General features: G+C 43.9%; 1 protein-coding gene across 1 annotated transcript in view; it reads left to right on the top strand.

Annotated features, from left to right (window-relative positions):
* The first annotated feature begins 1,549 nt into the window (after nt 1–1,549).
* The window catches only part of acads (acyl-CoA dehydrogenase short chain), a 28,862-nt gene continuing 6,879 nt past the window's right edge, over nt 1,550–23,532 (top strand). Inside the window, exons 1-5 of the mRNA XM_037692542.1 lie at nt 1,550–1,747; nt 20,219–20,368; nt 20,458–20,569; nt 20,700–20,851; nt 20,960–21,130. Coding sequence (XP_037548470.1) covers nt 1,550–1,747; nt 20,219–20,368; nt 20,458–20,569; nt 20,700–20,851; nt 20,960–21,130 — 783 coding nt within the window. The remainder of the gene's footprint in view (nt 1,748–20,218; nt 20,369–20,457; nt 20,570–20,699; nt 20,852–20,959; nt 21,131–23,532) is intronic.

Consider the following 23,532-nt stretch of genomic DNA (forward strand, 5'->3'; position numbering starts at 1 on the left):
AGACAGCAAAGATACTTTGCTTCAAATAAAAATACATAGTGTTTCCAGTTTTAGCCTTCGAGCGCTGGTTTTAGCAGTAGCTTAGCTACACCGGCAGCAGCTTCACGAATCACATTTCGTTAACTTTGTAATGTATGACCAGATAAATGAAGCCTATATATTGTTTTCTGCTATAAGAAATAGAAATACGTAATAAACGTGCTTAGAATAATGTTACTGAAAGCTGGTGGGCGTGTACAGCTGTTTAAATTGAGCTGAAGATGGTAAAAATGACCTTTCACCCTGTTTTTGGTGTTGCGTTCAAAAACCCCAGCCAGTGTGGAATTTATTCCCGATACTATGAAAGCTTTTCTTCGGGGTTCGTTAAACAAGGATAAACTGCCAAGCATGCAGCTAGTCTCTGATAGTTGATTTAAAGTTATGATCAGTTCAGTTTATTTATACAGCTCCAAGTCACAACAGAAGTTGTCTCAGGGCACTGAACAGAAACATTCATACATTATAAATGCCAATTAGAAAAGTTTTCAATCTAAGGAAAGAGACCAGCATTGTGTTGACGTTGAGTCTTCATTTCATTTAGGAAGCCATGTTGTTGTCATGAATGCTGTGTGTAGTTTGCTGAAATATACAAGGACTTCCTTTTAAAAAACGAGTAATTTAGATTACTGTAGTTCTAAAACCTGTTTGTACTTGTCTGCCTCAATGTAGGCACTTGGACATTTTTCAAAAGTTGTTTTAATGACCTTCTGCTTGCAAAAAAGAAGAAAGAGCACTAAAAATGCAACAAAAGGACACCTCATTTGTTAATATTGAATGAATAAGACAGGAGATATTGTCATTCAAAGTAGTAGTTTTAATGTACTTTAATTAAGCTTATTTACATAACAACAGAGAAAAAAAATTGTGTAAATTAACAGATATTTCTGACTGAAAAGAAGTGTTTATTAAAATGAACACCAGTTCTAAGTGGTAAACAGTATCCTAATCAAATTCAGTGGTGATGTCACTGAATATATGCAAGTGTTTTTCCTACTGACCTTGGGGACACCAGGTGACCTTGATGACTCCAAGGTCAAAGGTCACATTGGTGCAGTCTTGAAGCTAACAGAAACGGTTACTTCAATGAAAACAAACATATGCACAATTTGTGATCCATTCTAAGGTGAATTCTGTACAACTATGACTGTAAGTATTCACTATGACATAATTTTCAAGTATTATGTACAATCTGTGGCGGCCATATTGAATAATGGTGTCCACATTGGAGAAAAACTGCAAATTTTACGTTGTGCCAAACTATATCGTGTAGGGTATCAAAATGGAGCTCAGAATGAGAGGTTTCTAAAACTGCACCTTATGCCCAGATTTAAAACTTTTTCCCCCCTCTCTTTTAATGTAACACAAGATCACCCAGGCTGTAGTCTGTCAGGAATTTGAAGAGGGGCATCTGATGGTCCTCACACTCCTCCTCAGCCTCACTGTCTCTCCAGTATGACAAACAAACTGTTTTCAAGCCATTTCTCTTTTGCCACACTCTCAACACCCTACCATGGTAAAGTACATTGCATCCATCCTCTTTAGAAAACCAGACATGGTCAATACAACAATCATCCAGACTCTTGGGATTGATCACAACATCACCAAGAACTTCTCTCTGCTCTTCACTCAAACCCAGTTCTTTGGCCAGCTCATCCTTAAGTTCACCACTTTCTACTGCTGCTTTCAGTTTCTTCTCCACGGTGTTCCGGTGTTTGGTTTCCTTCTTTTGCTTCTTCTTTTCTTGTCTGACCTGGTATTCCTTTTCACGTAGTCTTTCCCTTTCCCTTCTGATTCTCCTCACTTGCTTTGCTCGCTTGACAGCAAACAGGATGAGGTGGTTCTGCTCAATACAGTCCTTCTTTTTCAACCATTCAAGGGTCTTGTTCTGCTTTGCACGCACCTTCCCGTCAATGTATCCCATAGTGGCATTTGGTGCGCGGTGGTGCTGGCTATCAACCATGGCGATAACTCTTCCACTAAACATGTTATCAACAGGGGCTGACTTGGTCTGCTCCAACAATGCAGTGGAGGGATTGGACAAGACTCCTGAGAGGTATGGTTGTAGCTGCCGGGTTAGCACCCTGACCGTTGCCTTGAAGAGGACAGGAAGAGTCTCTTTCAGCTCACTCTGGGATTCATCATCCACTTGTTGTAGACATCTGAGGACATCATTCTCCTTCAATGGATTCTCAAAAACATCCTTCTTGGCTTTGAGGACATTAAGAGGCTCTTCTTCAAATTTGCTCAGGTTTTCAACAGCACACTTCAAGAAGGAAACAACCTCAAGGTTCGTTTTGCTAGCCTTGTTACCATAGAGAAGAGACATCCATGGCCCAGTTACAATCTTCCCCAACAGACCCAGGCTCTGCAGGTGAACAACGATCGAAGCGTTGGTGAGGTCCTTGATGATCGATGTGCTTAATCCACTGGTACAGTTGCAAAAATACTGCAGGTAATCTAAAATCTGTGTTCTGTAGCTGAAAAATATTCCTGCTAAATGGAACACAACATGGAGTCTGTTCCCTACGTATCGAACAATCAGTTTGAGATCAATGCCAACTTTTTTGAGGAATGATTTGAAGCCTTTGGGGTCACCTTTTCCTTGCTTAAATCTCATTTTTGACAGAGCATATATCAAATTATCTGCACAGCAGCCACAACCGAGAAGCTGTCCCACGATCTGCTTTTGTTTCTCCATTTGTTTAAGAGAAATCCTGCTCTCATTGGCTATACCATCAAGAGGATGGATATTACAATTCAGCTGCAACAGTTCGATGTTTAAATCTTCTTCCAGTTTTTCTCTGACACATTTGTTTACAGCCACTCGATCTGAAATGGTGTTTTTGAGTTTTGAGATGAAAATATTATATAATATAATATTATATTATTTGGAAATGAGCAATATATAATTGCTCACTTCCAAAGAACTGGTAGCTGTTAGACTTGCATATGTTTCACTGATGTCACTGAGCGCTTCCTTTATATGAGTCGCAAAGTCATCTGTAGTCCCTCCTGCTAATGCATTCACCTGTAACTGAAGTCCCCGTGGGCAGGAAGGGGGATCACCCGGAAACATGAGATGAACCTCATTGATGTACTGAGCTGACAGGGATGTTGCATCCCAACCAAGAGTAAGATCAACAGATTTCTCATTCACTACTGCTTCTGCAACCTGCACTTTACTTAACACACCAAGTTCATATGCAAACTGGGCAACAGTTGAAACATCAGCCTTTCCTTCAACCTTATAGCCTGTGATATTCTCAACAACATCTGCTATAAGATTACTTGTCTCCTCCACTGGCACCTGGTGGAGGATGCATGAGTATGCTGCAAGTCTGTAGGATGAGGAATATGTTTTAGAATCCTTCTTCACTGACATGGTGTCACAGTCAGTTGAAGATTCACAGTCCAGTAACAATCCCTGCAGTTTGTCATTATCCACTTCCAGTTCTTTGATTTTTTTTCTTGCACAGTTCAGTTCTTTTCTGACCTCCCAACAGTCTCCTAAATTTACACGTATGTTTACGTTTCTTCTTCTGCACTTTTGGACAGACCAGTTCAATAGACTTCTTCAATTTTTTAATTTCAGCATCATTTTGCATCACAATCCTCTTTAACTCCCGTCTTTCTTTGCACAATTTTGATTCTATGTCTACTTTTCGTTTATAAGCTTGCTTAATTCTTCTATTTTCAGCACTTGACAAGAGCAAATTGTCAAAATTCTGTTTAAGTTTTTGTTTACTAGACACTAATTTTACAAGTGATGTCCGCCTGTTAACACATTTTTTGCAATCTGCCTTCAGTCGCTTAGGGGAGGGTGCTGTCACAGTCGGAGTTGACACAGAGCTCATGAGAGCAAAGGGAGGACAGCTGGCTGGTCGTTTAACTGGTGTAGCATGAGGAAATGAGGAACCTGAATGCTGGGAGCATGGCAAGCCAGGGCTGGACACTGCTTCAGAAGAAACACTGTCAGTAACATTAACGTTCTTGAGCAGAATACTGAATGTTTCTCTTAAAAGACGCACAAAAGGTGGCCATCCCTTGGTATATTTTTTACTTTCTGTACAGTGTCTATTACTGCTTTCACAGCTGTGTTCACTGTTGTAAAATTGATTGTTTGTTCAGAAATCAGTCCATTTTCTTTGGCTAGCTGAAGTAAATGAGACGTTGTCTCCCTGAGAACTTTTGGGTGATTTAATGAATGTAAATATAACAGCAGTCCTTTACGAATGGGAGTAGCGCTCTGCTTGATGTTGGCTAGGTCATCGTTGAAACTTTTAATGTATGAATGCAGATCACTGGCTGTCTTCAGATCTATGGATGACTCAGAAGGCAGAGCTGCAAATACAAGTTCATTGTAAATATAGTGTTAGTGAGTTCATGTTTTGTTACAAGAATAACTGACTACAAAACAGCCTACAGGAGCAATTTGAGAAATTGGTTAGACAGCCATAGTACAGGCCACACCCAGAACATATGAATGAATGGGAGGATATGATTCCCATGAAAAATAAGTGTACCTGTAATTGTATTCTATTTAATTTAATAATAATAATAATCTGTTATTGTTATATCCTATGTTATTCTTCTTATAATATAAATAAACAAATGTAATGGCAGATGGCCGCTTGTCCTGAGCCTGGTTCTGCTAAAGGTTTCTTCCTCACGAGGGAGCTTTTCTTTCCACTGTCGCCTTCATGCTTGCTCAAGATGAGAGTTCTGTGATGGAGTAAAACTCAAAGCTGCTCCTCAGATAAATAACGTTCAATTATTATTTTGTATATGAATGTTTCTGTTCAGTGCCCTGAGACAACTTCTGTTGTGACTTGGAGCTATATTAATAAACTGAATTGAAAATTTAATTATAATTATTATAAGTAAAATACTTAAGTTACATAATAATAATAATAATAATTAAAAATAATAAATTATATTTTTATTCATAATTATTTTTATAATTATTATATAAACTTTCAATTTTAGTGCTTGCCTTCAGCAGGTACAGCACCAGTTTCATTCCTCTCTCCCTCCATCATCTGGTGTATTTGTGCTGAACTGTAATGACTTGGGGAAAAAAAATAAAAATTAGTAGAAGCAAGACACAATGATGATGACAAAACTTATGTGCAACTAACCCATAACCAACCAATCGAGTAACGGAGATGGTTTCACTTCATGTGTCGCGGCTCATCTCGACCAATTGGAAAGCAGCATACTGGGAAAAACGTCAGAGAGCCCGCCCAAAGTTACTTTGAGAGTACACTCATTAAAATGCATCAATCCTTTATAATTAAACAATATTAAAATAAGAACTCCCCAAAAATAACATTCTAAGACATAAATAAACCAGTCTAAGTAAATTAATGACAGTAAAACTTGCAAATGTTTATTTAGAAAGGATTATTCTCCGGACGTGGAGGGGGCGGATGACAACCCATTACAGATCGACGTCACAACTGGCGGAGGTCAAAAATGGGGATGCGGAAGCTCTGATCGGCATAAAACTTTGCCAAAATGATATTTATTACATAAACTACACCAAGTAAACGTTTTTACTCACCTACAAAGTTACGCTGGTAGCGAATTTTACATGTGAAACCCAAGGTGAACTTTGAAAATTGAGCACGTTTTGAATTTTGAGCAGATTTTTTCAAGCACAGTTCGGATCGTTTCGACAGGTCTCCAAAACCAAAATGTCAACCTTTCCAGTCGATTTCATCCAGAGTTAGACACCCTGATCTGCATTTTGCAAACGCTAGGATTCGCGGTCTTTAAAAACGATGACGTCATCAAGTGAGGCTGCGGTCAGCAGCTCTTATAGTGGATGTCCAAGTGCCTACTCAATGGTGCTTTTCCAGATGTGTAAGCTGTACATGTCAAAGGCACCCCATACCATCAAAGAAGTAATTTTTTGAATGGCGTACTTATAACAGTCTGGATGATCCCTCTCCTATTTAGTAGAGTTAGTGACATTTGTGGGTCCCCACCACTAAAAAAATATCAAATAAAAATTTATAATCCAGCCACTTTGAGATGTGTTGCTGCTAACAGATTCAAAATGACCGTTTTCCCTAAATTTGGCACATTGTCTTAGTTTTAACTTTTCAAATTTTTAGCCAGTTTCGCTATGGAAAAAATATAAGTTTATGAGACTTGCAAAGCATTGCATTCTGTCTTTATTTGCATTTACCCAACTTTGATGGAATTGGGGTTGTATTCAAAAAGCGTTCAATACAAAAACAACTGGACTTTATTTGTAACAGAAGACGTTTCGCTCCTCATCCGAGGAGCTTTCTCAATTCAAAGAGCAGTGAGTGAGAGATTCAGGTTATAAGGCTGAATGAGATAAGACACACACACACACGTAGATTGGCAATTCACACCTTAACACCTTAACAGTAGGGGTTTCTTAAAGTATTTGTTACTCTAATTCACAGACGAGGCCCCTCTGTTCCCATCAGGTGTGAAAACTGGCTGGGAATCAGTCTTAAATTTGCATTATATGTTTTTGAAAGTGGAAATCTGAGGCCTCCTCCTATTAAGAGACGGCTTTTCTCTTTTTACATAAATTGCTTCCTTCACCCCTCTCTCAAACCATCTGTGTTCTCGGTCCAAAATGTGCACATTTTGGTCCTCAAACGAGTGTCCCTTATTTGTGAGGTGGAGGTGAACAGCTGAATCTTGTCCTGAGGAAGTAGCTCTCCTGTGTTGAGCCATGCGTCTGTGAAGAGGTTGTTTAGTTTCTCCAATGTAGAGGTCTGGACAGTCCTCGCTGCACTGGACCGCATACACTACACCATTCTGTTTGTGTATGGGTGTTTTGTCCTTAGGGTGGACCAGCCTCTGTCTGAGAGTCCTGCTGGGTTTGAAATGTACTGGGATGTTGTGTTTGTTGAAAATCCTTCTGAATTTATCTGATACTCCAGCAACATAAGGGATGACAATGTTTTTCCGTCTGTTGTTCTCTTTTTTTCTGTTTATTAGTGTGTTTTGTAGATTTCCTCGCTGACTTGACAAAAGCCCAGTTAGGATATCCACATGTTTGAAGAGCATCTTGGATGTTTTTCTGTTCCTTTTTCTTCCCTTCTGTCTTCGTGGGGATGCGTTCGGCCCGATGCTGTAAAGTTCTGATGACAGAGAGTTTGTGATCCAGTGGATGGTGAGAGTCAAACAGAAGATACTGGTCTGTGTCGGTTGGTTTTCTGTACACTTCAATGTTTAGGCTGTCCTCTCTTTGCATCTGAACCAAACAGTCCAAAAAAGGCAGCTTGTTGTCGTTTGCATCCTCTCTGGTGAACTTGATGTTGTTATTGACTGAGTTAATGTGTCTGGTGAACGCTTCTATTTCCTTGGCTTGGATTTTGACACAGGTATCATCCACATATCGGAACCACTGGCTTGGCGTTGTTCCCTCAATGGAGTTTAGGGCACTGTGTTCCACTTCCTCCATGTAGAGATTGGCAACAATGGGAGACACAGGAGATCCCATGGCACAGCCGTGCTTCTGTCTGTAAAAACTGTCATTGAACTTGAAATAAGTGGTGGAGAGACAGAGATCCAACAGGGTGCAGATCCGGTCCGGGGTGAAGTTGGTCCTGTTGATTAAGTCATTGTCTTGTACAAGTTGTTTTCTGACGGTTTCTACTGCTTCAGAGATGGGTATGCAAGTGAAACGAGGTCACATCATACGACACAAGGGTTTCTCCTGGGGTTAGTTTCAAATGTTGAACTTTGTTAGCAAAATCAATGGAGTTCTTTATGTGATGAGGTGTGTTTCCAACAAGAGGAGCTAAAATATCAGCCATATGTTTAGCAATATTGTATGTCACTGAGTTCATGCTGCTGACGATGGGTCTGAGTGGTGTTCCTTCTTTGTGGAGTTTAGGAAGTTCATAAAGACAGGAAGTGGCTTCCCCTGGGTACAATCTATAATATAACGATCAATAATCTGATTGTTTTCTCCTTTTCACATTTTTCTAGATAATCTGTGACTTTCTTTTTATATGTGCTAGTTGGGTCACAACCAGGTATCTGTGTGTGCAACAATCATCATCTACAGCCTTGGAGTGAACATGTTCTACTGCTGGAGACACCATCAGCCAGGAGCATCTTGTTTGTGTCCAGAGAAAACAGACATGTTGATGTTTCTGAAGAAAAACTGTTCAGTGAAAAGGTCCTCAGTGTATAGCAGTGAACATTAGACACTGGCGTGTCACTGGTTTGTAACTGGTCTTTTGACCTGGAAATTATTTGTTTGACCTGGAAATTATTTGTTTGTTTTTATGTAAGAAAACTGCTTGGAATAGAAAAATACCAAAGTTAAAAAATAAAACTCACAATTTGTACTGTAATGTGTAACGTAATTTTATTATTGTTAGAATTAATAGTAATTACAAAATTGGTACCGAAAAAAGAACCGTCCAGGAACAGACACCGAAGTGAATGTACCGACACCGGTACTGATACAGATTTTTTTAGAAAGGTACCCAGCCCTAGTGATGTTATAGCTTTCCTTTCCTGTGGTGTGAGATTAGAAGGAGGCGGTAATATCAGCAACACTCTCCAGTGCCAAACCGCCTCCTTCTAATCTCACACCACAGGAAAGGAAAGCTATAACATCACTCAGCCAGGACCAAAACATCACCATTTTACCAGCTGATAAAGGAAGATGCACAGTAGTCCTCAACACTTCTGATTACCAGGAAAAAATAACTACACTACTGAGCGACAGCAACACCACCGAGACTCTGAAGAGGGACCCAACTAGCACATATAAAAAGAAAGTCACAACTTACCTACAAAAACTTGAAAAGGAGAAAACAATCAGTTCTATTTCGTATAAGCTTCGCCCTTTAAGGCTGGCGCTGATGGGTTATCCCGTTATGCGAAGCATTACACTGAAAAACTTTAGTCCACGCCCACCTGCTGTGTGGGCCCCACCCGGTCCGTATAAATTACGTTAATCGGCTCGCATTTTTCTTCATCGAGCTAATAGCACTGTCAGAAGAACGATGAAGGAAAGTTGTGTAGATGACCAACCTTTGTTAAGAATGCCTGGCCCGTCACGTCGACCTCCGGTCGTACCGGTGAGCTCTCCTCCCCAAGGAAAAGCTGACGAGCAGTCTTGTTTCAAGGTAAGCGCCGAGGAATATTTCTCAGTGACAGGTCACTACACGCTGGACAACACCATCTTGTAATTTTCCTCTTATCGCCGACCCCCGGAGCCAATCGGATGGTTCCTCCGGGACAGGCAGCGTCAGCAGCCCCCCCCCCCCCCCCCCCCCCGCGGCTCATTCCCTCCTGGAGAGCGTAGTGTTGGTGGAGGGGGGCTGAGCGAATGCTCACCTCATCCCACCTCGTTTCGCATCAGCGATCACACTGCTCCTGGCCGACGGCACCCTCTGGGGTTGCCCGCGTGTGTGCACGCGTTACCCAGGAGTGGCTGACATGAAGGGACCTTTTTTACGTCCCGTGCCTTTTCCCGCCAGTTCAGATGATCCGGCGGGATGGTTCTTTTTCTAGGCTCCTTTTCCGGCTCACCGTCCTGACCCCATCTGGCCTCATTTTTCCCAACAGGGCGTCCTACGGGACGAGGCCACAGCCGGTTTTCCTGGTAGATTGGGGGCCTGGTTCCCACAGCCCGTGCCCATCACCAGAGCAGAGGAGTTTTCACCGAGCGTTTTTTCCCTCAGTGCATCTGGAGCCGAGCTTGACGGAGGCTTCATCGGAGCAAGATGTCCAGGTGGACTAGCGTCCCGCGCCTCCGGTTAGCGTAATCCAGACGGTGACACTGATCTTCGACTGTGCTCACCAGCATGCGTTCCAGACGGCCGCAGCAAACAACACGTTACGCTGTTGGCGTACATGTTCAGAGGCGGGAGGAGACGACGCTCTGTCTGCAGAGCAGCTGATGTCACCCCCAACCGGTGCGCCTCTTTGCTATCTGCCGGCCCGCATCGCAGCCGGAGGACGGAGTTTTTCAGCGTTTCCCTAAGACCGCCAACAGATGGCGCTCTAGGACAACAAATGGCAGAGCAAATGACGGTTGTGGCAGAGAATGTGTGTAGGTGACATGAGTTTGGAGTAAAACATAATTTAATGATGAAAGTGTCCATTTTTAGCCAGTTTGTCAGCTCAGATGATATGACAGTGGCTCTCTCTCACACCCTCCACACAAAATGAGCTGGTGGCAAGACGGTTCCACAGCCGTCTCGCTGAGCTTCAACCCGTCCGGCCCTCTTCATCCCGGCAACAGTGTCCAACGTTTTTCCCAGAGACCCCCAGCAGATGGCGCCCTGGGCCAACGAATCCCAGAGCTCATGGGGGAAAAGATTCAAAATGATGGTCTGCAGAGGGTGTGTGTAAATATGACACAAATGTTGAATAAAACATCATTCAATGATCAAGTGTCTGTTTCTAGCCAGTCTGTAAGCTCGGATGGACTCACAGCGACTGCGCACACACTCTCCACACATAACGAGACGGTGTCTTTAATAAGGGCTTTTTAAACTCACCGTTGCTCCAAGACATGACGAGACGCTCACACGTCACAATGGTAAGCGAAATAACTCGTTGTCAACCCGAGCTGCACGATCCTCACCCAAGCGGTGTCAAACGCGCACTCACGCGACGCAAACAGCCTTCACCCAACGGCGTTGCGTTGATGATGGTGCACACGCAGCTCCCCGGCGTTCACCGGCCCACATCGGCATAAATGTGGGACCGCAGGTCGGGTCGGTGGAGGACCTTCGCTCTCAGTGAGAGCGACACACGCCGCATCGAAGCAAACGCGTGCCGCCATGGCGCAGGCAGCCTTCATCCACCGCGTTTCAGCGCTCGGCCGCTCACGGCAGCATAAGCGTGAGACAGCTGAACGAACCCAGTGACGAGTCTCGCTTCCAGCGAGAGCGGCGCGCGTCCCACCAGAGAAAACGTGTGCTCCCGCGGGGCTCGCAGTCTTCACTCAAACGGCACGGCGTAGATGAAGTCGCACTCACAGCTTCGCAGCGCTCGCTCGCCCGCTCATGGCGGCATAGATGCGAGATCTCAAAGTGAACCCAGCGCAGGACACTGCATGCGGCAGGAGCGACACGCGTTTTCACCGCAGTGGCGTCAAATGCGCAGCCCCACGACGTCATCAGCTGCCACGCTTCGCCTCAGCACACACCGGCCCACCTAGACATGAAGGTTGGTCCGCGGTCCGAACGCAGCACACGGGCGTGTTCAGAGCCCTTTCGAGGAAGGCTCACCTTGGGTCACGCGGAAAACATTCCCGCGACACATGATGTCAAGGCGGTGGACTGGATGACATCCGTACAAAACATGACACATCACTTAAACGCACGTCCACTCAACGAACATTACGCGGAGTGGCTAAAAGCATGCTTGCCAGACAGATGGATGGCCAGGTTGTTATGCAAAGGTTACACATTGCAATTTGCAACCCGGCCCCCTCCGTTCGGAGGAATTTTAGAGACGGTCCTGTCATCACCAGACTAAATCTCATCCCTAAATGCAGAAGTCCAAGAGCTTCTGATAAAATAAGTAATCTCCAGAGTTCCCAACGGAGAGAAAAACACAGGGTTTTACTCACGTTACTTCCTAGTTCCCAAACGGAACGGAGGGATGAGACCGATTTTGGATCTGTCAGCTTTCAACAAGGTGATCATGGACAGACCGTTTCACATTTTGACAACCAGACAGCTGTTGGACAACATCCAGAGAAACGACTGGTATGTTTTTCGTCGACCTGAAAGATGCTTATTTTCACATACCGACCATCCCAAAACACAGAAAATTTTTGCGTTTCTCCTTTCAAGGGATGAAGTATCAGTACAACAGGCTGCCGTTCGGTTATCCTCTCGCGCCTCGTACGTTCTCAAAGTGTGTGGAGACAACCCTGCATCCGTTACACAGAGCAGGGATGAGAGTTTTGTTTTACCTGGACGACCTGCTGCTGCTGTCACGCTCCAGACAGGAAGCAGTGATGCAGGCTCAGGTGTTGACATCACACCTGTTAAATCTGGGCTTCACCATAAATTGGAAGAAAAGCTCAATTTTCCTGGCCCAGACAATTGTTTATCTGGGAGTGGAGCTAAACTCAACCACCATGAGGGCTCGTTTATCACAAACGAGAATCGACACTTTAAAAGACCATCTCCGTCACGTAAGACCTGGCAGAGTGGTAACAGCTGTTTTCGATCATGAAGCTGTTAGGAATGATGTCATCAGCTCACACAGTTGTCCCGCTGGGTTTATTATACATGAGACGCCTCCAGAGGTGGTTTGCGCATTTGCTTGTGGATCTAGAAAAACAAAAGAGACGGATGATCACTGTTCCTCCCTCCGTGAGAGCAGACCTCCGACACTGGAGAAACACCCTGGTTCTGTCGGAGGGAGCCCCCGTCAGCAGATCCACGTCACACGTGCCAGTCTTCACGGACGCGTCGCTGTCAGGCTGGGGGGGGGGGACATGCCTATCTCAAGCAGTAGGGGTGCTGTGGCCCCATCACACATCTGCCCACATAAATGTTTTGGAGTGCCACATGGTGCTGAACGTGATTCAACACTTTGCTCCTGTGCTGCAGAATCAACACGTTTTGATTCACATAGACAACAAGGTGACTGCTGCTTACATAAACCGGCCGGGGGGTGTACCCTCAGCCCAGATGTTACACATTGCGCAAAAGCTACTGTGTTGGGCTCACCAAAATCTGCTCTCCATCAGAGCAGTTTACATACTCGGTGTTCTGAACAAAGGGGCAGATGTGATGTCCAGGGGCGGTCCACGTCACGGGGACTGGACTCTCCATCCAGACCTGATAACGCAGACGTGGCAGAAATTTGGCAAAGCAGCTGTGGACCTGTTTGCAACACGAGAAAACGCTCAGTGTCAACTATGGTTTTCTCTGAGCCCGCAAGACGAACCACCGCTGGTGGTGGATGCATTTGCCCACAGCCCATGGCCCAAAACGCTTCTGTACGCGTTTTCCTCCACCTCCTCTGATTTTACGGTTCCTGAACAGAGTTTAGGAGGAGGGATTGACAGCCCTCCTGGTGGCCCCCGAGCGCGTGAACGCACCATGGTTCCCAGTCCTTCAATGCCTGCTGTCGGGGCGCCCGTGGAAACTGCCATGGAGGGAGGATGCTCTCCTCCAGGCAGGAGGAGCGATCAGGAAGGAGTTACCCAGAAATAGGTCAGCACCTGTGGGTCTGGCCGCTGAGCGGATCCGCTTAGAGAGGATGGGTCTCCCACAGGATGTAGTGCGCACAATCCAGGATTCACGTGCTGCATCTACCACAGCGCTGTACACATCAAAGTGGACAGTTTTTCAACGCTGGTGTACAGAGAAAGGTGTAGAGGCCATCTCATGTCCACTAGGAGGCATGCTGTCCTTTCTACAACATCTGATAGACAGAAATTTGGCGTCCAGCTCGATTAAAACGTGCGCTGCAGTCATCTCTTCCTGCCACAAAGGGCTCGGAGACAGAACAGCCTTTAATCATCCACTGATGAAGCGTTTTCTAAAAAGTATACAGAGACGCAGGTCTCTTTCACCCACTTGCTCCACAGTGGGTTTTAATGCTGGTCCTGCGAGCCCTGATCAAAGCTCCATTTGAGCCTCTGGATCAGGTCCCAATTAAATTCTTGTCTCTTAAAACAGCCCTGCTGCTGGCTTTAACATCTGCTAAGAGGGTGAGTGATTATCTGCCTTCTCTGTCGCTCCGTCATGTCTTAGAATTCAGGCTGACTGCAGCTCAGCTGATTTAAGACCAAATCCAGCTTTATGCCTAAAACATCACAAGCTCTTTTAAATCAAGGGATATATCGTTGGAGGGGTTTTTTCCCTTCCCCCCACAAATCAGAAGAAGAGACGTTTTTCCATCTTCTCTGTCCGGTACGGGCGTTGACGTGTTACATAACACGCACAGCTGCAATGCATCAAACTCAACATTTGTTTGTGCATTATAGAGATGCACCTGCAGGTCGCCCGTTATCCACCCAGCGCTTGTCACACTGGCTGTGTGAAGCATTTTCTGAAGCCTACAGAGCATCAGATTTAGAGCCTCCTGTCAACCTCAGAGCACACTCGACCAGGGGTACTGCATCTTTGACTGCCTTGCATAATGGTATGACAATGCAGGACATTTTGCACTGCGGCCGCGTGGTCAACACCCTGCTCATTCATTCGCTTTTATCTACGTGATGTGATGGCCCGTTCCATGACACATTATATCCTTAGTGTTTACAGAATGAATATTGTTGTTTCATGGAACTACGTTTTACTCACATCTGTCTGCATGCATTACAGTGTGAGATGTTATCAGTCACAAGTTGTGATTGTTATTTTGGTTCTATTGTCACTAATCAGTTCACGACTATTGTTACCAATCAGTTCATTTGATTAATAATCAGCTCTCCTGTTATTATTAATCTGTTCATACTATTCAGCCATAACCGGTTGGTTCATGGCTCTTTTCAGCATATTTTCCCTCCCCGTTGAATTTTTTTCCTGGGCATTCATGCATTCAGAACGCATAGTTACACAACATGCGTCTGTGCATGGCACACATAATTACGCATTGCGTAATTACGCACATGGGGAGCTGAGTGACAAGACATTTTTTGGGCAAGCTTCTGCTTCATACGGTGTTCGAATGGACCCAGTGAGGCGAGGACCACATCTGCTTCGCCCTTAACCCGTCAGTGACAGCCTTAAAGGGCGAAGCTTATAGGAAATAGAACGTTGGTTACGTACTGTAACCCCAGATTCTATGAGTATAAGCGTAGCCCTTTAAGCGTCGGGCCTCACTGGTTCCTAAGTGGCTGAAGAAAAAGCTATTTGGGAGCCGATTACCCGCTCTTAACGTAATTTATACGGACCTGGTGGTGCCCACACAGCGGGTGGGCGTGGACTAAATTTTTTCAGTGTAATGCTTCGCATAATGGGATAACCCATCAGCGACAGCCTTAAAGGGCTACACTTATACTCATAGAATCTGGGGTTACAGTATGTAACCAACGATTATCGATCGTTGTATTATAGATTGTATCCAGGGGAAGCCACTCCCTGTCTTTATGGACTTCCTAAACTCCACAAAGAAGGAACACCACTCAGACCCATCGTCAGCAGCATAAACTCAGTGACATACAATATTGCTAAACATATGGCTGATATTTTAGCTCCTCTTGTTGGAAACACACCTCATCACATAAAGAACTCCATTGATTTTGCTAACAAAGTTCAACATTTGAAACTAACCCCAGGAGAAACCCTTGTATCGTATGATGTGACTTCTCTTTTCACTTTCATACCCATCTCTGAAGCAGTAGAAACCGTCAGAAAACAACTTGTATAAGACAATGACTTAATCAACAGGACCAACTTCACCCCGGACCGGATCTGCACCCTGTTGGATCTCTGCCTCTCCACCACTTATTTCAAGTTCAATGACAGTTTTTACAGACAGAAGCACGGCTGTGCCATGGGATCTCCAGTGTCTCCCATTGTTGCCAATCTCTACATGGAGGAAGTGGAACAGAGAGCCCTAAACTCCTTTGAGGGAACAACGCCAAGCCAGTGGTTCTGATATGTGGATGATACCTGGGTCAAAATCCAAGCCAAGGAAATAGAAGCATTCACCTGACAGATTAACTTAGTCGATAACATGAAGTTCACCAGAGAGGATGCAAACTACAACAAGCTGCCTTTTTTGGACTGTTTGGTTCAGATGGAAAGAGAGGACAGCCTCAACATTGAAGTGTACAGAAAACCAACCCACACAGGCCAGTGTGGGTTGGTTTCAAACCACACTGTTTGACTCTCACTATCCACTGGAACACAAACTCTCTGTCATCAGAACTTTACATCATTGGCCCAAACGCATACCAACGTAGACAGAAGGGAAGGAAAAGGAACAGAAACAAATTCAAGATGCTCTTCGATCATGTGGATATCCTAACTGGGCTTTTGTCAAGTCAGCGAGGAAATCTACAAAACACACACAAACAGAAAAATGAGAACAGCGGAAAAACATTGTCATCCCTTATGTTGCTGGAGTATCAGATAAATTCAGAAGGATTTTCAACAAACACAAGATCCCAGTACATTTCAAACCCAGCAGGACTCTCAGACAGAGGCTGGTCCATCCTAAGGACAAAACACTCATACACAAACAGAGTGGTGTAGTGTATGTGGTCCAGTGCAGCGAGGACTGTCCATACCTCTACATTGGAGAAACTAAACGGCTTCTTCACAGATGCATGGCTCAACACAGGAGAGCTACTTCCTCAGGACAAAATTCAGCACCAAATAGTCCGGTAGACTCGGTTCGGTTGGGGACCAATATTCATGACATTTTGTTTACATTTGAGCTGATGCGTTTGCATTCACACTGCACTGTGCAGTCGAGTCAACCTGTTGAACCAACCTATTCCCCCGCTCGCCTGTGGGGGCGCTGTACCAAGAACTACTGAAAGAAACGACACAAAAACCTCTGAAGACACGTCTTCTTCTTCTTTTGTAAATAAAAACAAAAACGAAGTGGCATCAAGTTTTAGCAGTTTTAGGAGTTATATTTTGTCATTTTTCAAAAATGGACTTAGCATGAGAAGAAGATGAGACAGAAGACCATGGAGAATATTGTTTTTCCACACAAGACAGCTGACGGCTCCATATAAGGTAAGAGAAATGCGTGTTTGTTTGTCCTGCAGAGCGGGGCCCGGTCTGTTTGCATTCACACTATACTCGAATCGCGCTGGAGTTCTCTTCTACCGGACCGAGACATAGGTTTTAACCCGCGCCAGAGTTCGCCTTTTTGTTCCGTGACAGAGTTTGATTGCGCGTTCACACCTCCCTAAACGAACCGGACTTTCTAGGAAAACGAGCTAGAGTTCGATTAAAGCGGACTAAACAGGGCTGGTGTGAATGCACCCTTAGGGACACTCGTTTGAGGACCAAAATGTGCACATTTTGGACCAAGAACACAGATGGTTTGAGAGGGGGGAGAAGGAAGCAATTTATGTAAAAAGAAAAAAGCTGTCTCTTAACAGAGGAGGAGGCCTTAGATTTCCACTTTCAAAAACATATAATACAACTTTAAGGGTCCGTTTACATGGCGCGTATTGTGAGTGCATCTGTAGCTTTCTCTCTGCGGTTCTGCTGATCATTTACATGACACCAGTGGCCCCCCTCTTTGAATCCGGAGGTTTCTCAACCCACCTTCCAGAGTGGAGGTTTTTCGCTCACCCCCTGCTGATAATGTAAACATCTCCCGCTGAGGCTTTGTGTTAAACCTCATGCGCACACGCGTACAGACGCTATATTTCTATCAACATGGCGGCGGACAGTGCTTTCAAAACTACGACTGATGGAATACATTTTAACCTCATAGTTAATCTACCTCAGATTCCAGGTGCTGTGATCGACATCTATGTTGGAAGAGACACAGTCTGATCCAGTTCTAATGTCGCTGTTTATAGAACGTGGCACGTGCACACGTCGTGCTGCACTATAACATCTAAATGTGCTAAATAACAACAGTTTAATAATAATAAACAGTATTTATGTTAGTGTGAGATATAATGAAGCTCTGAGCTAAATGAAGCTATCTGTACATTATGTAATTCAAACTAAAAATGATGCTAAACATATAGCGTGAAGACTAAGGTTGAAAATGAAGGCATCAGGTTTAATTTTTATTTATTTATTCAACACCACAATGTTACACAAACACTGATAATTATACTGAACACACTATTAAAACACGTTAACTGAACTTGAATGGATTGAATAAAAGAAATGAGGGGAATTTAAAATGAATAGTTCATCCAACAGCTCTCTACAACGTCCTCCTGCCCTGCACCTGGGCCGAGCCTTGTTCAGAACCGGTCCGCCTGGTGGAAGGACAGCTTCTTCTTCTTTCAGGAAAAATAAAAACTCGGTTGTTTTGTAACCGAAGTAAACACAAACTAACATTATTAAGAACGTTGATTTACCTGCTGTAAAACAGCTTCTGATGATCACGGAGTAAAGTCCGACATTGACTCGGTTCTGGTCCACTCAGTGATCAGTGTGGAGCTGTTAGATGAAGCGGTCCCGCTTGGCATCAAATCTGTCGACTCTTATCCAAAATCCAGCTTTAACTTGTTGTTACATTACGTTGTCGTTAGCTGGTTAGCCCAGAGGAAAACAACGTGCCGAGGCAGCACGCATGCACATTAGGTTAAGGTACAAAATTCACAGCGCCATCTAATGACCCGGCATGGTAACTACAGCGGATTCGGGAGGGCGGGGGGTAATCCTCCGGATGCATGTAAACCCAAAATGCGACCGTGTCAATGCAACTCTTTTCCTCTAATTAACATACGAAAAAAACCCACGTTTCCCCCCATCGTGTCCATTTAAATGGGGCCTAAGACTGATTCCCAGCCAGTTTTCATACCTGATGGGAACAGAGGGGCCTCGTCTGTGAATTAGAGTAACAAAGACTTTGAGAAATCCCTACTGTTAAGGTGTTTAGGTGTGAGTTGCCAATCTACATACAGGTCCTTCTCAAAAAATTAGCATATTGTGATAAAAGTCATTATTTTCCAAAATGTAATGATAAAAATGAAACTTTCATATATTTCAGATTCATTGCACACCAACTGAAATATTTCAGGTCTTTAATTGTTGTAATACTGATGATTATGGCATACAGCTCATGAAAACCCAAAATGCCTGTCCCAAAAAATTAGCATATTTCATCCCACCAATGAAAGACAAGTGTTTTTAATACAAAAAACGCCAACCTTCAAATAATCATGTTCAGTTATGCACTCAATACTTGGTCGGGAATCCTTTTGCATGAATGACTGCTTCAATGCAGCGTGGCATGGAGGCAATCAGCTTGTGGCACTGCTGAGGTGTTATGGAGGCCCAGGATGCTTCTATAGCGGCCTTAAGCTCATCCAGAGTGTTGGGTCTTGCGTCTCTCAACTTTCTCTTCACAATATCCCACAGGTTCTCTATGGGGTTCAGGTCAGGAGAGTTGGCAGGCCAATTGAGCACAGTAATACCATGGTCAGTAAACCATTTACCAGTGGTTTTGGCACTGTGAGCAGGTGCCAGGTCGTGCTGAAAAATGAAATCTTCATCTCCATAAAGCTTTTCAGCAGATGGAAGCATGAAGTGCTCCAAAATCTCCTGATAGCTAGCTGCATTGACCCTGCCCTTGATAAAACACAGTGGACCAACACCAGCAGCTGACATGGCACCCCAGACCATCACTGACTGTGGTTGCTTCACACTGGACTTCTGGCATTTTGGCATTTCCTTCTCCCCAGTCTTCCTCCAGACTCTGGCACCTTGATTTCCGAATGACATGCAAAATTTGCTTTCATCCGAAAAAAGTACTTTGGACCACTGAGCAACAGTCCAGTGCTGCTTCTCTGTAGCCCAGGTCAGGCGCTTCTGCCGCTGTTTCTGGTTCAAAAGTGGCTTGACCTGGGGAATGCGGCACCTGTAGCCCATTTCCTACACACGCCTGTGCACGGTGGCTCTGGATGTTTCAACTCCAGACTCAGTCCACTGCTTCTGCAGGTCCCCCAAGGTCTGAAATCGGCCCTTCTCCACAATCCTCCTCAGGGTCCGGTCACCTCTTCTCGTTGTGCAGCGTTTTCTGCCACACTTTTCCATTCCCACAGACTTCCCACAGAGGTGCCTTGACACAGCACTCTGGGAACAGACTATTCGTTCAGCAATTTCTTTCTGTGTCTTACCCTCTTGCTTGAGGGTGTCAATGATGGCCTTCTGGACAGCAGTCAGGTCGGCAGTCTTACCCATGATTGCGGTTTTGAGTAATGAACAAGGCTGGGAGTTTTTAAAAGCCTCAGGAATCTTTTGCAGGTGTTTAGAGTTACGTAATTGATTCAGATGGTTAGGTTAATAGCTTGTTTAGAGAACCTTTTCATGATATGCTAATTTTTTGGGACAGGCATTTTGGGTTTTCATGAGCTGTATGCCATAATCATCAGTATTAAACCAATTAAAGACCTGAAATATTTCAGTTGGTGTGCAATGAATCTGAAATATATGAAAGTTTCATTTTTATCATTAAATTATGGAAAATAATGACCTTTATCACAATATGCTAATTTTTTTAGAAGGACCTGTATGTTCTGTGATTTGTCTAGATTGTTGAGCTGGGGCTGCTGGGTGTGATGGCCATAGAGGTCCCAGAGGAACTTGGTGGAGCAGGGATGGACTACCTGGCCTACAGTCTGGCTCTGGAGGAGATCAGCAGAGGCTGCGCCAGCACCGGAGTCGTGGTGTCTGTTAACAATGTGGGTGCAGTCTGTGTGAAATCTAACGGTCTAATATTGTGGCGAGGCAAAAGTTCGTGCACCAATGGTTTATTTTTCACTTTTCTCAGTCTCTCTACATTGGACCAGTCCTGAAGTTTGGCACAGCAGAGCAGAAAAAGCAGTGGATCTCTCCATTCACCTCTGGAGAAAAGGTGGGCTGCTTTGCCCTCAGTGAGCCAGGTATCATCATCTATCCTTTAACTTGGTTTTTGTGCCCAAATTTGTCTATAGAATCAGAAAAACACTCAGCTGATTAGCGTGCATGAGTTTTCATTCACATCCCGTCATTTGTTGTTGATTGAAATTGCAGGTAATGGCAGTGATGCAGGTGCAGCCTCCACCATGGCCCATCAGGAAGGAGACGAGTGGGTGCTGAACGGGACCAAAGCCTGGATCACCAACAGCTGGGAAGCTTCTGCTGTCGTCGTGTTCGCCACCACAGACAAGAAGCTCAAGCACAAGGCATGATGCAGCTCTGACACTCACTGACGGGAGGAGGAATGAAAGTGACGTTGCAGCTGCCTCAGATCCTCTAAGTGCTTTGTTTGTTTGTCCCTCCCCTGCCTGCAGGGTATCAGTGCGTTCCTGATCCCCATGCCACATCCAGGACTCTCTCTGGGCAAAAAGGAGGACAAGTTGGGCATCCGAGCCTCTTCAACCGCCAACATCATATTGGAGGATTGCAGGATCCCACTAAGCAACATGTTGGGGCCCCGAGGAGCAGGATTCAAGATCGCAATGGTATTTTAAATCCTTTTGTCCTTTTGGAGCTAAAAGGCCTTTTATTCTGACGGCTGTGCAGAATGACTCATTGACTTCATAAGTAACTTTAGTGTTTATGTGCATAGATGCCATGCTTCATGAGATTTAACTCTGGCTTGTTAATATTTATTTAATTCAGTTTATTTATATACAGTAGTACCAGTCATACATGCAGGCTTAAATAAATCAGTACATTCACCTAAATCTGTTAATAACAGGTTCTTGAAGGTATTTTAACTAGGGATGCACCGATCCACTTTTTTTTTTTTTACTTCCGGTCCGATCTCGATACCTAGGCCTGAGTATCGGCCGATACCGATCCAGTTTCGATATCATGATCATCATTGATTTTATATGAGGCTGTAATAATCTCCTCTCAAGTACAATTTGTACAAATATATGCATGCATGTCCAAAAAGGCAACTTGAGGTAAGTTTTATTAATGTTGGATGAGTTTTAAAGTTAGAATTAAATTCTACTAACACAAAACATGTTTCTTTTTATTCCTAGCTTTAAAGTGGATATTAAAGTGATTAATTTAAGTGATTGTTTAAAGTTGTTTTATATTTTATAAGGGGCAAATATAAGATTTTTTTCTTCTTTCTGCACTCTTTTCATTCAATGTTTTCTTTTTGATTATTATTATTTTTTTTAATTTTGTTTCATTTAAATTAATTAATAAATGAATTAAATTAAATAAAATGTTAAATGGCTTTAAACATCTGCTAAGTTCATGGCATAAACCAACAGACATGTTCCTGTTTTTAGTATTTTACATCACTTTATAATGTAGCTGTTTATGTTTTTAATATATATAATTTTCAAATCATGTTTTTTATGATTGTCTACTGTTGTACTGATAAATATCTCCTGGAGGGTAAACTATATCTTGACTGCAAGTATCAAGCTGCAAAATCCTTCGTTTTCTACAACTGATAGTGGTTAGTCATTAATTATGATGAAGTTTAGCAACTTCTCTGTAAACATTTGAGCTCTGTGGTTTCAGTGACGTCTACTTCTTGTTCAATCCGAAGCAAGCAGCCTGATTTGGGGAAGCCGCGCTCAGTCTGTCCCTCCTCAGAGACGGGCAGACTGAGCGGGGCAAATTGGACGCGGCTGGCCGGTATCGAGTCGCCTCTTTCGGTTGAGCAAAGAGCAGCACCCCGCTGAAGCCACGGAGATCGAATGTCCATCGTAAAACTAACTTTAACCTGGTTTAATGTGGCGCTATGGCTCTGCAGACATTGCACGTTGCTGCATTGCTTTGTGGTGTTTTTAGTGTAAAATACTTCCACACAGCGGACATGTTTAGATTTAAAGTTGGTTAGATGTTAGCCACAGTGCTGCTAACTCAGTCCTCACGTTGTAGCTGGCTGCAAACTATGAACTGGATTTCCTGAATGTGAGGCGGGTCTTATTACTCTGGGTTCATGAGACACGCCGCCGTTCAGGAAATCCATTACATAGTTTGAAACCAACTTGCATCATGGATCGGAAATATTGGCAGGAGGCTCGGAAAATCCGATACATAAATTTTGCTAGTATCGGAGGCCGATACCGATACTGGATCGGATCGGCCCCATCCCTAATTTTAACGTGACATGGCCAAGTCCTATTAACTTCCTGTCGGTGAATTGATTAACTGCAGCTGGTCGCTTCTTTTTGCCAGTAGAAAATGATTTCTTTTATTTAAAAAATGGATGATTAGACCTGTTTAATTAGCATTTACAACGGATCGAAATCAGCCAGCAGCTTCACTTACTGTTGATCCAGATATTTCTGGGGAACTGCAGCTCTTTTTCACCTGAATAACCATCAGTTTAGCAAGCGAGCGTCAAATCTCTGTGAAAGTTGTAATTAACGAACCATCGTACATGGGAGGAGGCGTGGGGTCTGAATTATTGTGGCGCAGCAGACCTTCTCAGGGCTGTGTGTCTTCAGTGAGCTCCACTCTGCTCTGAAGCTCTGACACTTAACTGGGCGAGAGGCAGTTTACAACCATTCAAAAAGTGTTCAATACAAAAACAACTGGACTTTATTTGTAACAGAAGACGTTTCGCTCCTCATCCGAGAAGCTTTCTCAATTCAAAGAGCAGAGAGTGAGAGATTCAGGTTATAAGGCTGAGTGATATAAGACACACACACACATATGTAGATTGGCAATTCACACCTAAACAAACATTAACAGTAAGAGTCTTTTGTTCCTCTAATACACAGACGAGGCCCCTCTGTTCCCATCAGGTGTGAAAAACCGGCTGGGAATCTGTTTTAACGTTGCATTATAGGTTTTTGAAAGTGGAAATCTGAGGCCTCCTCCTCTGTTAAGAGACGGCTTTTCTCTTTTTACATAAATTGCCTCCTTCACCCCCCTCTCAAACCAT

Source organism: Nematolebias whitei, chromosome 18 (genome assembly GCF_014905685.2).
Source record: "Nematolebias whitei isolate Nwh7 chromosome 18, NemWhi1, whole genome shotgun sequence".
NCBI classification, from domain to species: Eukaryota; Metazoa; Chordata; class Actinopteri; order Cyprinodontiformes; family Rivulidae; genus Nematolebias; species Nematolebias whitei.